The sequence below is a fragment of the Volvox carteri genome, assembly GCF_000143455.1.
Source record: "Volvox carteri f. nagariensis unplaced genomic scaffold VOLCAscaffold_16, whole genome shotgun sequence".
NCBI lineage: Eukaryota > Viridiplantae > Chlorophyta > Chlorophyceae > Chlamydomonadales > Volvocaceae > Volvox > Volvox carteri.
This window is the reverse complement of record NW_003307559.1, coordinates 1,794,823-1,807,769: the sequence shown is the minus strand read 5'-3', so window position 1 is coordinate 1,807,769 and position 12,947 is coordinate 1,794,823. Positions and strand designations below refer to the sequence as shown.

At 53.7% G+C, this 12,947-nt stretch overlaps 2 protein-coding genes across 2 annotated transcripts; one reads left to right on the top strand and one right to left on the bottom strand.

Annotated features, from left to right (window-relative positions):
• Window positions 1-3,560, top strand: VOLCADRAFT_90413 (uncharacterized protein; the record flags this gene model as incomplete). The annotated part of the gene is made up of 6 exons (XM_002949963.1): window positions 1-111; window positions 979-1,089; window positions 1,283-1,474; window positions 1,884-2,038; window positions 2,574-2,664; window positions 3,531-3,560. 6 exons carry the CDS (start codon window positions 1-3, stop codon window positions 3,558-3,560), a joined length of 690 nt encoding a protein of 229 aa, XP_002950009.1.
• A 2,888-nt stretch (window positions 3,561-6,448) lies between these two features.
• isg1 (hydroxyproline-rich extracellular matrix glycoprotein) lies at window positions 6,449-8,426 on the bottom strand (the record flags this gene model as incomplete). Its single annotated transcript, XM_002949857.1, has 4 exons — window positions 8,339-8,426; window positions 8,157-8,254; window positions 7,283-7,893; window positions 6,449-6,750 (listed from the first exon to the last, which is right to left on the bottom strand). Coding segments are annotated over exons 2-4 (1,008 nt in total), but the record flags the coding sequence as incomplete, so codon positions are not given.
• Between the last annotated feature and the right edge of the window lie 4,521 nt (window positions 8,427-12,947).

The following is a 12,947-nucleotide window of genomic DNA, read 5'->3' as shown; positions in this document are numbered from 1 at the left end:
ATGGTCACTTCACGATCACTACGCACGTACGAAGTGGGAGCGCTAGGTCTGCATGACCGGGTGGCCGAGTCCAATACAGCTCTAGCGAAGCAACCCGACCGAATTGCAGCGGTGAGAGATTACATGGGTGGGTGAGTGATGAGCGGATGAATGGAGCATCGCCTACCAGGGAAAGTAATAAGGCCGTTTTGAGGGTGTGAGGAGGGAGGGTGGGGCGCGGGCCTCGCTCGTGGGGAAGGGGGGCAATTGAAATTGTGTGATATGTATATTATGTATTTATGAATGTTAGTATGTTGTGTGTATGTGTGTGTGCGGAGAAGGGAGAAAGGATGCGGGAAGGATGGGCTGGCCTGCGAGGTAGGGCTTGCTAGGTAGGGGCTGCGAGGTAGGGCTTGCTAGGTAGGGGCTGCGAGGTAGGGCTTGCTAGGTAGGGGCTGCGACGTAGGGCTTGCTAGGTAGGGGCTGCGAGGTAGGGCTTGCTAGGTAGGGGCTGCGAGGTAGGGCTTGCTAGGTAGGGGCTGCGAGGTAGGGCTTGCAAGGTAGGGGCTGCGAGGTAGGGCTTGCTAGGTAGGGGCTGCGAGGTAGGGTCATAGCGATCTAAAGGACGTAGCTGACAGGGTGAGACGCAGACGCAGGGGGCGCTGTGGGGCTGTACGCGTGTGGGTTCACAGAGCAGGCGGAGGGGTTTTACTAGCTTAACGACTTTGCCGCGGCAGGTGGAGGCAGGGGCGAGTGCATGTGGACAGAGGAAAAGGCAAGAAAGCACCCACACGCACACGCACACGCACACGCACCCCCCACCTCCCGCTTCGCTTCCTCCGCCCCCTTCGCATCATCCTGTGCTGTTCCGGGATCTCGCTGACCGCCTCCCCAAACCCCATCCGAAGCAAGTACCCGGCCCACACATTCTGCACGGCGGCGTACGCTCCCTGTCCCGCTCTCCTGTGTCTCGCTCGTACACTGCCGTACGTACCGCAGGTCCGTATGAAGGTCCTGAACGGCAGCCGACTGGCTATGGGTTTTCAGCCGACCATGGTGTTCAATCCTGGATGGCACTGGGGCCCTGAGAGGGGCGGATCGCTGCTGGAGGTGAGGAGGGGGTTAGGTGGGTATTGGGGAGGGGGTTAGGTGGGAAGTGGGGGATTGGGGAGGGGGTGGGTGACGCATTAGCTAAAGTAAAGTAAGTGGGTGGGTGGATGCAGGTGTTGGTTTGCCCTCCCCTTCCTCATGCCCACCCCCCATGCATGTTTATTACACATGTTCCGCCAATAACGCCAATCAGGTTGTCCGTGTGGAGGGCACTCGTCTATTCGTGCGGGACTATCGGCCAGGGCCTTCTCCCCCTATGAGCTGTTTCACCTGCTGGCTGGCTGCGACCTGGCCCTGGCTACCCTTGCCAGCCATGCCTCCGGGTTTTAGCATCGACATCCGTACACGGCGGCTGGAGGGATGGATTGATACGGCAACTGGCGAGGTCGGTACGCTGGCTAGCTGCGGTGATGGGCGTATGTGGGGGTGCGGGCGGGATTGGCCACATCGCTTTCCTGCCGTTCGCCTGTTTGTCAATTCGGTTTTGCTGCTCTGCCCACACGATTGTGCTTCAGCTTCTGGTCACAATTAGGATTTTGAATTTTGCAAGTTTGGAAATCGGATTTCAAACTATAGTGAGCGAGGCCCCCGGGACACTAGCTGGTGGCAGCTACATGTAAACCTCAGTAAATCGCTTGCCAGGATGAATATATCCGTACGCAGTAGTACACTGCACGATAAAAATAGGAAAACAGATGTGCGAAGCAGGTCCTCGCTTTCAGCTTCCTACACGGCTTTTTCACCTCTCCACACAATCCCCCCAACCCCCGCCCGCCCGCCCGCCCTCCCTCCAGGTGGATTTCCACTTCGGGTCCTCTTTCGCCTCCCGCGTTTGGGGCGGACTATGGTCCACACAGCCTCTAGCAGTAGACGCCCGGATGGCAACAGGCGAGCTCGAGGGCCTTGTGTTCCATGCCGTCGGGGACAGGCTCCGAGGTGCCCATGCAACGTGAGCTAAGCTTTTCCATAGCCTTACATAGTGTGTTTTTAGCAACGTATGTGCACTATGTAGGCACGAAGGGGACTTGAGGGGACTTCAGGCCATGATACCATGTGTTGCCAGGCTTTAGCTTCGTTAATGTGTCGTAGAGCCCTCACCGTTTTTATTACAGCTGTATGTCGTACAATATGGGTTACAAGCATGAGTGATTTGCGTTGGTTTCGCGCAAAGTCGCGTTTCCAGCGTGTCAAGAGGCCGGAGGGTTCAGCGGCCGGCTTCTGCGCTGCTCGAGATGGAACAAACTCCGATGGCATAGCGCGGGGAGGACCCACTGGTAGGGGTAGATAGGGTAAGGGGTAGATAGGGTAAGGGGTAGATAGGGTAAGGGGATAGGGATAGGGTTAGGGGGTTAGAGGTAGATAGGGTTAGGGTTAGGTAACATGCTCGCTAAAACCCCTAAAATCCGAATGCGCTACGACGTTTTCCTGACCACTGCGACATTCGGCCCTCTACCCGCTGTCCGCTGTTCGCCGCGGCTTATCAGGTTGGTGGCCCTCTCCTTGGTGCCGCCCACGAGCGACTCCTGGCAAAACTGGGTGCTACAGCTCCCCACGGACGCGCTGTCAGTGCTCAAGGTGGGCTCGTACTGCACTGTACTGCAATATTGTTTTTGCAGGTTATAACGGAGCTTCCCACACTTGCCTTACTTCCCACTTGCTGTACGATGAGGGGTCAGTGGACCCCTCAATGGATACCTGTATGGTTACTGTACTGCAACACCGACACATCTAGGATGTCGTGCGGTTTCCCCGCTGGCTGTCGTGGTTCCTGGATTGATCATTGCTTCCCGCTGCGGGTCCATGATGTAACCCCACCTGGATGTGTTGGTCGGTCGGGCTCTTCGGTTAGGACCTCGTGGTAGTAGCACTACTGGTGAGCGATGCAGGTCTCGTTACTGAGAGAGCCGTGATATGTGATGTGTGCCGTCACCACACGGGCCGGGCCGGGTCGGGTCGGGTCGGGGCATGTATTTTGTGTCGTAATCATGCAGTCAACACGCTCTTTAAACCCCCCGACTTATTGTGGTATTGCCCTCCATCATATATCGCACTCCCAAAAAGAAAACAGTCGTAGCATCGAGGCTTCCCAACCCACCCATTCCAGGTTGGTTAGAGCATCGTATATCTCCTGCCGTATAACCGCATGAGCAATGGAGACCATTTGCTTTTGAAGGCGGGCTATTTGTAATTGTACGGAGGTGGTGGACACTTAGGGCTTCAATTGATCTACTGCTGCTACTGCTGCTACTGCTGCTACTGCTGCTACTGCTGCTACTGCTACTGCTGCTACTGCTGCTACTGCTGCTACTGCTGCTATTGCTGCTATTGCTGCTACTGCTGCTACTACTGCTACTGCTGCTACTGCAACTGCGCTATAGCAGTAATACTTAGCCGAGAGGGGCGGCCCCAACCTCCGTGTACTCTCCTGGGGCTCCCCGCAGGTCAGGTTGGAGTATCTTCCCAGGTCCTAGATGGCCTAGTTGGCGGTTTGGCGTCATCGTATGTTGCCCGTGGAGGGCCGTATCGTCTCGTCTCGCAGCTTAAAGCAACAGCACGTCGGTATGTACGTATGTATGTGACCGGCCTGGCCACCTACGATAGACCAGCATAGTCGCAGAGAATGTCATCTTCAAGCGGAGATGGTGTCTAAGCTAGCCTTCAGTCGACTGAAGGCTAGCAATTTCATTTAACTTCCCGGGCTGCCCAACAACGACTGACGTCAGTCGATGTTGGGCAGCCCGGGAAGTTAAATGAAATTGCTTCATTTGGGCACCATGATGATGATGATGATGAGGCCTTCCGTGGAGTTTGAAAGGATATGTGTACGCGCCTCACACAGCCGGCCAACCAGCCAGGCATGCAGGTTGGATGTCCTTATGCATGCGTACTCAGCTATCCCCCCTTTGGACGCTAGTCTGGGCTGATGCGCGGTGTTTCCTGTTCTCCGTGGCTTTTAGGCGTTTTGGTAATTGCCCTTGGGCCTTCGGCTCGTATGGACAGTTCTACAGGTATGGGGTCACGCACCCCCAACCATGTAACACACATATACACACACACGCATGGGTATCCTTATTATGTGTGAGGAGGGGGGACTAGTGCTGTGCTTTTTCAACACGTGGCTTGATTAATGAATTTTAAGGGGTTGCGGATGTGATGGCAAAGCACTGGGGGCTACGTATTGGTCAGATGGCGATGGGCGGGCGGGAACGGATGGGTGAGTGGGCGTGGGTCGGTGCGGATGCATGCGTGCGGGTACGTGTGCGTCGGCGGGTGGGTGGGTGTGGGGGTGGCCGAAAGTGAGCGTGGGATGGTCTCCTTTTGTCTGCGAACCCGCAACAAGCTTCTAATGGTTTCCTTGATGAACAGATAGCCTGTAAGTTCCGTGATTATGAATTCTTCATGTTTCTCTCATCTTTAGGCGTACGTACATACATATTGCATCGCAGACTGCCGTTGACAAGGACTGTTGTGCATTCATGAAAGCACCGTCTGCAAGCGGCGCTGATGTGCATGCACACATGTACGAGCAATGAGACCGGGGTGGGGACCATGCCCGGGTAAAAGTGGTCAGTGCCAGTCTGTACGACCAGTGGTAGGTAGGTAGGTAGGTAGGTGGGTAGGTAGGTGGGTAGGTAGGTAGGTAGGGTAAAACCCGATGAAGTTCTGTTTGGTCAATCACGATAGAGAGATAATCTTGGACCAGAAGTACGTCCATGCACATTCGCAATACAGTCTGCGAGGATCTCCAATGATGCAGGGATTTGGCATTAGAGTTTTACAAGGGCCTGGGCTTTTCCTGATGTTCCTATCTCGCTACTACCTGATAACTTAAAACACGGCCAGCTGGACGTAAACACGGATGAGCCCTCCGCGTATTCCAAATCTTTTGCCGAACAGTTGTGAACCGCTCACTCCCTAAGTTATGCAGGTAAAAAATAAATAAAAAAACTTAAAGTCTTTAACGGTGAACACAAATACTTACGTGTCACCAGCACTTGCTATGTACCAGCGACCGATATTCGCGGTCGTCAGCCAGTCGTTTTCCCTTTTTTAGTCATTAGTCATCCATCCGTAGTCGCATCAAACGAAGAACGTAAACGCTCCGAGATGTCCGACGCAACAGCCACACGCCAACGCAAAATCATGGAAGTCAATCCGCGCGAACCTCTAAGGCCACCTCCTACAACTGCCGTACAGCTATAGCGCTATCTACTCGGAGAAGCCTGGCAACCCTCAACAACCTATATATGCTCTATGTCCTGATGATGACATGCTTGCAAACTGCTTTTCTAAACCGCTCTCATGCTGACATCAATCAACTAACGCACCACAGCAATCGATATCCCATGGTGCCATCGTCGTCGTCATCGTGCTGCTACTGCCGCAATCCGGCCTTCTCAACTATGTGCTACTGCCCACCACGACCACGACCAGTTGTAGTAGTCATGTAGCTTGCGTCCACGCATCCCCACGTGTCCTAACTAAGCCATTTATTGGATCCATCGTCGCTACGGCGCCGCCGCTTCCTGATTCCCCCCGAGATCCAAAGCCAAGATCCTGACTGCCTTCACAACAAAAGCAAGCTCGGGACGGAAGTTAGCAACTAGCAAAGCCGCCATTTCTCCGCAACTAGCAACTCCTGCGGCTGCTGTCCGGGCTGCTGTTAACTACAGCAGCATTACCTTTCACGCCATCACAAGCGAGTTTGTAAACTGGAACATTCCACACACGGACACACGCGCAGTAGAGCCCCCTGCGGTGCCCGCTAGCTCGCGTGGCGGCAAGGAGCCGGGGCCAGCTGAGCTGAATGTCGGGAAGGCGGGGCTGGAGGAGGAGGTGGAGGAGGAGGAGGAGGAGGAGGAAACGCCTCTAATTTGCTGTACTGCATTAGAGGAGCCGCCGGCCAGTTGCCTTCTTCTTGGGTGGCGGCGGCGACATGTCCTGGGGCGGGGGGAAGTAGTAGTCCGGCGGCGGTGCATCATCCTCCGGAGGGGGAGGAGGAGGACGTGTGCCAAGGGGGGGCCCACCGGCGCGGCTGCGGCTGGGGGCAGGAGATGGAGGGTTGGCGGCAGCGGTAGCGGGCGGCGGAGGCGAGGGAGGAGGCGAGGGAGGAGGAGGGCGAGGCGGCGGCGGCGGAGAGGATGCCGGAGGTGGTGGTGGGGAGGCGCGGGGTGGCGGCGGCGGAGGCGAAACGACTGGCGGTGGAGGCGAGGGTGAAGAACGTGGAGGCGGCGGCGAGGGTGAAGGGCGCGGTGGCGGGGGAGAAGGAGGAGGAGGACTTGGCGGCGGCGGCGAGGGTGAAGAACGTGGAGGCGGCGGCGAGGGTGAAGGGCGCGGTGGCGGGGGTGGGGGAGGAGAGGAAACTGGCTGCGGCGGAGGCGGCGACGGGGAGACGCGTGGAGGTGGTGGTGGCGGCGGAGAAGCAACCGGTGGTGGCGGCGAGGGCGGGACGCGCGGCGGCGGTGGTGGCGATCTTTTCGGGAGTGGTGGGGATGCAGTGAGGACTGGTGAAGGAGACGTTATACGACGGGGTGGCGGCGAGCGCGTGGCGGGCGGCGGCGAGGATGAGACACGGGCTGGTGGCGGCGGCGACGTTGAAACTCGTGGCGGCGGCGGCGGCGACGGGGTTGTCTGTACGACGACCGCCGCAGCTGTCACCAACTGCATGAAGAGCAAACACCGGAAAAAGGAAATGGAATAGCGTCAGAGCTGGCGGATCTTGCAACATGGCATGTCGACATGCACGAGTGTTTATCTTAATGATCCGTGCTTCCGGGGAACGAGGAAGAAGATGGAGGAATTGATTCGAATCTTTTAATCAATCCTCGGCTCGCAGGAAAACGTTAAACCGGACTAGATGCAAGTCAGGCAGCACGTATGTATGCATCGCAGCATCATCCCGACTCGCTCGAGCTTGTATCAAGACGCTTCCAACTAACACCCCAAGTCAGCCGATTGAACATACTCGAAGTCGGAAAGTCCTCAAGGCGCAAAGGTGGACGCAAATTCAGAGCAATTTTATGGACATTCTGCTATACTATCCTGAAGCGTATGCTTGATTGAAGCATTCCAACAGCTTAATGGATAAGATAAGCAATTGCCAGGTCGTTCTTCAAATTCTAGTCCCTAGGCTGCGCAAATCAGAAACTTCCGGCTAACCTTTTTTTCCAAAGACATATCGAAATCTACTTACGGCTACGGTGTTCTTGGAGTCAGCCACAATGTCGGCGCCGACCCACGTCACGGCGCCCTGTCCCACGCTCCATGTGATGCCGGCAGAGATGGCGTAAAGCTTTTTGGTTGGGTCGGAGGAATAAATAGAGGTGCCAGATAAGCAGTCTAGGCCGGTAATATACAGATCCGCAGTGTAGCGGAACTGCTTGACAGGCAGGTTGCCAAAGTTGGATGGAGGGTCGATGCGACGGTAGATGCGAGTGTCATCTGCGTAGCTCCTCGCGATGCAGAGAGTATCCCCGCCAGTCAGCGCGTGAATAAGAGGAATAAATGTGTTGTCATTTCCGTTGGCGCCGTTGACAAGGATAAGGGAACCTCCATTACGGACAAATGTGAGTAGATCGTTAACCTTAGTTGAGTTCGAGGTCAGGCCTTCCGTAATCCAGTAGGAGCCCTGACCCTTGGAGTATACGATAAAGGCGTTGGTGCTTGACAACTCTGCAGCGCTCGGCTGGGAGTAGACTGTCCTCAAAGTGGGAACATTGAGCTTCCATTTGGATAGCAGCTGAGACACGATGCCAGAGAGGGGAGCCCCTGTGACCGCGATGTTGTTGTAGACGCTTACAGAATCTGCAAGGCAAGGCACGTTGGTAACAGACCTTCATGAGTCGGAAACGAGCTTCCTGTAGCGTGCAAACCGTCGGAAGTTGAAAGACAAGCCAACGAAGACGAAGCTAATTGCAAACAAACTCAACCAAAAAATTACGTTCATCATGTAGCTTCACATTTGGTAGTTCAGGTGCTGCAAGACCTGAAGCAATCGATGTCCAGCTGCGAAGGATAGCCATAGGGACCATCGACTAAAGGATAATTGGAGCCACATTCCAACTTACATGAAACAGCAGCGGAAGCTTGGCACGCGAGCAGTAGAGATGCCGCAGCGAACAAGCCGAACGTCCGCGTGGTCGTGGCGACGCTACGCGAACCCATCCTAACCCAAACGGCAAATAATACCGTACGTGTTACTACTTAAAAATTTTAATGGCCCTGGATAATTGAAGGGCTAGAAGCTCACTTTTCAGACCGTTCGGCTAGAAGGATCCGCTGCCTCTTATGAGTATCAGTGGCCTGGACCCCAAAAAGAGGGAGCCTCCAGAGGCACACGTGACCTAGTTGACAACTATAGTAACGCATTGAAAATGATAGATCATTGAACCTTTATTATGCACGCCGCCCGCCCGCCGTACATCTGTGCGGTGGCTGTATCTCACATAGGCTCACAAGCACGTCTGCTACCATGCGCATGGGTTCAGATATTTCGGCTAATGTAATTGATGGTTTTTTTAATTAATACCCATGTATCCATGAGACTCGGACATGCCAGCGCTTCGTCCCTGGATCGGGGCCCTTTTGTATGAAAGCCAAAGTTTTACTAGGGAAACTTTATTTCATGAAACCAAATCAATAAATTACATGATGTTGTTATAATTGATGGTGGGTTACATAGGCACAATTGATGCTGTTAGTTCGTTGAGTATCGTTGCTCGTAAAAGTAGCTCTCGAAAGCTGCAGGTGTTGAGGTGGCTCACGGGCCATACGGAATATGATTGCAGTATATATACATCATCGCTCATTTATCCTTACGAAGGCCAATAGTTACTTTCCTTACTCATAGGATTGTCCATCGAAGTCCCCTGATCATTCCTCAGAAAATTCCATATGAAAAATATTAATTCATTATCCTAATTATCGTACGCTGGTACTTGCTTGCTTGTTGGTGAGGCTCAAGTTGTTTGCTTTCGCACCTTAAGGAAAGCCGCCGCCGCTGGGAGAACTGTTTACTTTCCCCTTAAACATTCAAACCACAAATGGGAAGTGAAGTTCTTGCTATGGATGCGTTCTGAGGCTGCTAGTCCAAAGTAGGACGTGATGTGTCCGTCAAAATGCTACCTTCGAGCTGTAAACGCCCCATATTGTCTATATTGCTGATATATGGGTCCGATACATGCTAAATCGGTGGTAAATTGCGTCTGACGACTTGTCTCTTCCTTCCCTGGGGCCACACATAGGGCTGGGGCCAACGGTCAACTAATTACGCGTATATCTTTCATTTACGAAGTACGGGAATTCCATTGATCTCATTCCCTGTGCCTCTACCCTGCTTCCTGCCTAGGGGCGTTCTGGAGGGTAACGAAATCCGCTTTTAGTCCTTGCATGTTGCATTTGATGGCCGTGTTCTTACAAACATGTACACAGACGTGTCTTTGAAGGCCTCTGCCACGCCATTCCAACCGATTTGTACACACACTGATTCCTATGATATTCGTAAACAAATTTTGAGACGCGTTACTCGGCACGGCAAACGACGACGCGCTTCACGCAGCCAGCTTGGGCGACGTGTGTGGCGGCGCATCTTGCCGTCCTGCAATTGAACCTGATGACGTCCACGTACGCTTGTAAATTTTCTGTAGGAATAAGCGGCTTTCCGACTGCTGGTTGCCAACGATTTGCCGCAAGAGCAGTTGCAGGTTACTTGTGAAACCTCCTGAAGCCTTTCCTGTTTTTCTTCCTCTTTGGATCTAATGCAGCAGAGATGTCCTCTGCTTGGGCGCAATGCACCCACCAGGGCACTCAAGGACGAGCTTCCCGTGATAGGAGGTAGCTAGGTAGCTCCAACTGGCTCCACTGAAGACGTACGTGTCCTTCCTGGCGACGATGCGCCCACAGATGCGATATGTGATCGGGTTCAAATACAATACACAACATGACCGCCCAGGGTGTATAGAACACCTGGAGTTGTGTTCCGCTATCAAAGTCCAAAGGAGTATGCAACGGGCCCATACGAGCCAGAGGCCCAAGGGGCAGCCGAAGGCTGTCCTAGATAGCTGCCTGCAGTGCCTGTGTCGGTGGCAGTTTCTGGTTGCGTACCCATCGTACCCATCGTACGTATGGGGGCCCCCGGTCCGCCCCATGGGGTTGCAGCGGGTTCAAGTCCCACACTGATCGAGGTATGTGTTTCCGGGCTTGCTCATGCCATGCTTCCCGTATCCAAGTGTTGCTCCCCTGCTGATGTGACAGAACAACATGTTGACAGCGGGATACATCACACAATCGTTTTGCATAGAAGTTTCACAACATGCTAGTCTCCATTATGGTTTCATCTTTTAAGGAAAGTAAGGACGTCAGGGCCGCTAGCGCCGCCGGCTCAAAGGCGAGCCAACGGCAACTTTAGCAAGCAGTTGCGACCCTACATCAGAAAAACGCGCCGAGCACATTTACGCCTCAACACGCCTCAATACGCCAGCAGAATGGCCGATTTTGGGCGGAGGACTCCTGGCGTAAGGTTGACGTACTATTATTTTATCAGTTGTGTCCGTACAGTTCCAAAAATGCAAGATGCTCTGTGCGAGTCCTCGCGACCATGTTATGCATGATAGGGGGCCCTTGGCAACTTATAGGTAGCTCGCTACATTAGTGGGGGGCATAGTTGACTGTCTGTGTTCTCACCAGATGGATGATGGTCCTAAACTAAAATAATACGGCCTCACCAGCCAGCCTGAGCTCATTACACGATGTTTGAACAGAACTCCTCGCGTCGCTGTCGCTTGCAAAGACTTGCAAAAAGGCGTTCACACAGGTTCGCATGTGGACACATTTAGACGCATCCCAAAAATCATCACAGAACGTGCCCACGATTTTAAGCAGCTCCGCCATGCGCTCCGGTGTCGTTGCCAGGAGACTAATGTCATCAGTCTACTCAGCATAGAGGAGGATGGATACTCGCTCATTGCCAACCTTCGGTGCATCCTCCGGCCGTGCTCTGATGTTAACACCGTGATTCTGCATATCGATGGCGTTCACAAGAGTTTCAATGAAAAGTCCAAACAACTGAATTGACATTGGACAGCCTTGTTTAAAACCCTGTTTTGGCTCAAATTCGCCCGCAGATTTGCCATTCTAGTCTTGATGACCATTCTAACCTTGTCGTACGCCTACATTAACGACTGCAGCATGGACCCGTCAATGGTTAACTCAGGGTTTTGCGTCGTTAGCTACGTTGGAGTACTATAGGTCCTGAAGCTGTTGGTCTGTAGGCCTTCTTTCGTCGCTTCGGGGTAGTGGGGCAAGCTGAGCCAACTCTGGCAGGTGGCTGGCAGAGGTTAAGGCCTGACTTCTGCTCCCGGAGCGTCCGGGTTCAAATTCGCTTGCCGACCCCTCGGGTGTGTGAGGGGTGATAAAATGGGAGATGGATCCCCAGATTGTGGACGGTGTAGGACATGATAAAATTAACTTGCGAGCTGACCACGAACTGAGTTGAGGCGCCGATGATCCGCTGGATTTGGTTGGATGCTGGTGGTGAGTTGCTGAACCTAAAGAGTACATTCTGAAATGGGATGGGATGAATTCATGTATAGCCGTAGTGTCCGGACCCAAAATACAGGTTCTTGTCAGTAGTTGGCATGCTAGCAGGGAGTTGCTGACTATTTAAACTTGCGCCAAACCATTACATTTCGTTGAGGTGGGTCTTTTTCGCCTGGTAGTGCGGCCTTGGGAGCTCCGGGAGGGGCGGTGCTTGTCACTGGGGGGCTCAGTCCGGGCGCTTCTAGGGTTCGCTTTGTGTGTCTTTCTGTCGCGCGCGTGTTGCCCCAAAGGGATGTGTTGGTGGGCTGCGCGTTGGTTGCGTGGCGGCCAGTGGGCCGCAGTCGCGCGGCCGTGGCTGGCTGGAGCTGTGTTCTGCTGCAGTGTAAGAGCCCTTGGCAGCTGGTCTGCCCGCTTCCCGTCTCTGTCATTCTAAGCACGGTCAGCTTGCACGTCAGAGTCGGCAGAGCCACGAGAATACGGTAGAGGGAGACAGGAGCATCGGTCCCCCGGCTTTGTCGGGGCTATATATGATAAATTATTAAATGTATTTATCTTATAATACATGTGGCATCATGGTGTAGTGGAATCACACCTGTCTTACACACAGGAGGCCCCCAGATCGGAACTGGGTGATGTCAGAAACTTCTTCCTATTTGCCAATCTCAATGCTAATCGATATGGATATCTGTTATCCTCAATTTTAATCCCTCCAACCCGTAACTCGTTATTGATTGGAAGCCCTATGGATGGGGGGGGGGCATTTCCATAAAGTCAGCCGCATAAAGTTCGGACGAAAGGCGCAAGCAAAGGAGCACAAGAACAATGGGGGGGAAACGATCGAGCACCATTGCCCGTGGGTGCGGTATACATAGAACGTACGGCTCAGACGACAAACATATACGTGAAAACGCACCCAGCACATCTCTACACAGATATGGTACACATTCCTACGCACTCAACATGAAGGAAGTATGCGGCGCTAGTGGCGTTGGACGATCATAACCCTCATCCCATGTTTCTTCCCCTCTTGCGGCTCCTCCGTGCCTTGCGAAACCTCAGGGAGCGCAACCTGCTGTCTGTGTGTGTGTCTGTGTGTGTGTGTGTCTGTGTTTGTATGTGTGTATGTATGTGTGTCTATGTGTGCCAGTACGGGTACGGCATAAGTATATGTGGACACCTCGCTCCCTCGAGGGTTCGAGTGATGCCACAAACCGATGGCGCGAGCGTGTGTTAGCACCTCCAGCGACTGCAGCCACGTGGCCGCCGCCATAGCCTACCCGCCAACCCATCCACGGGGAAGCAGCGGCACTGAATGAAGACTG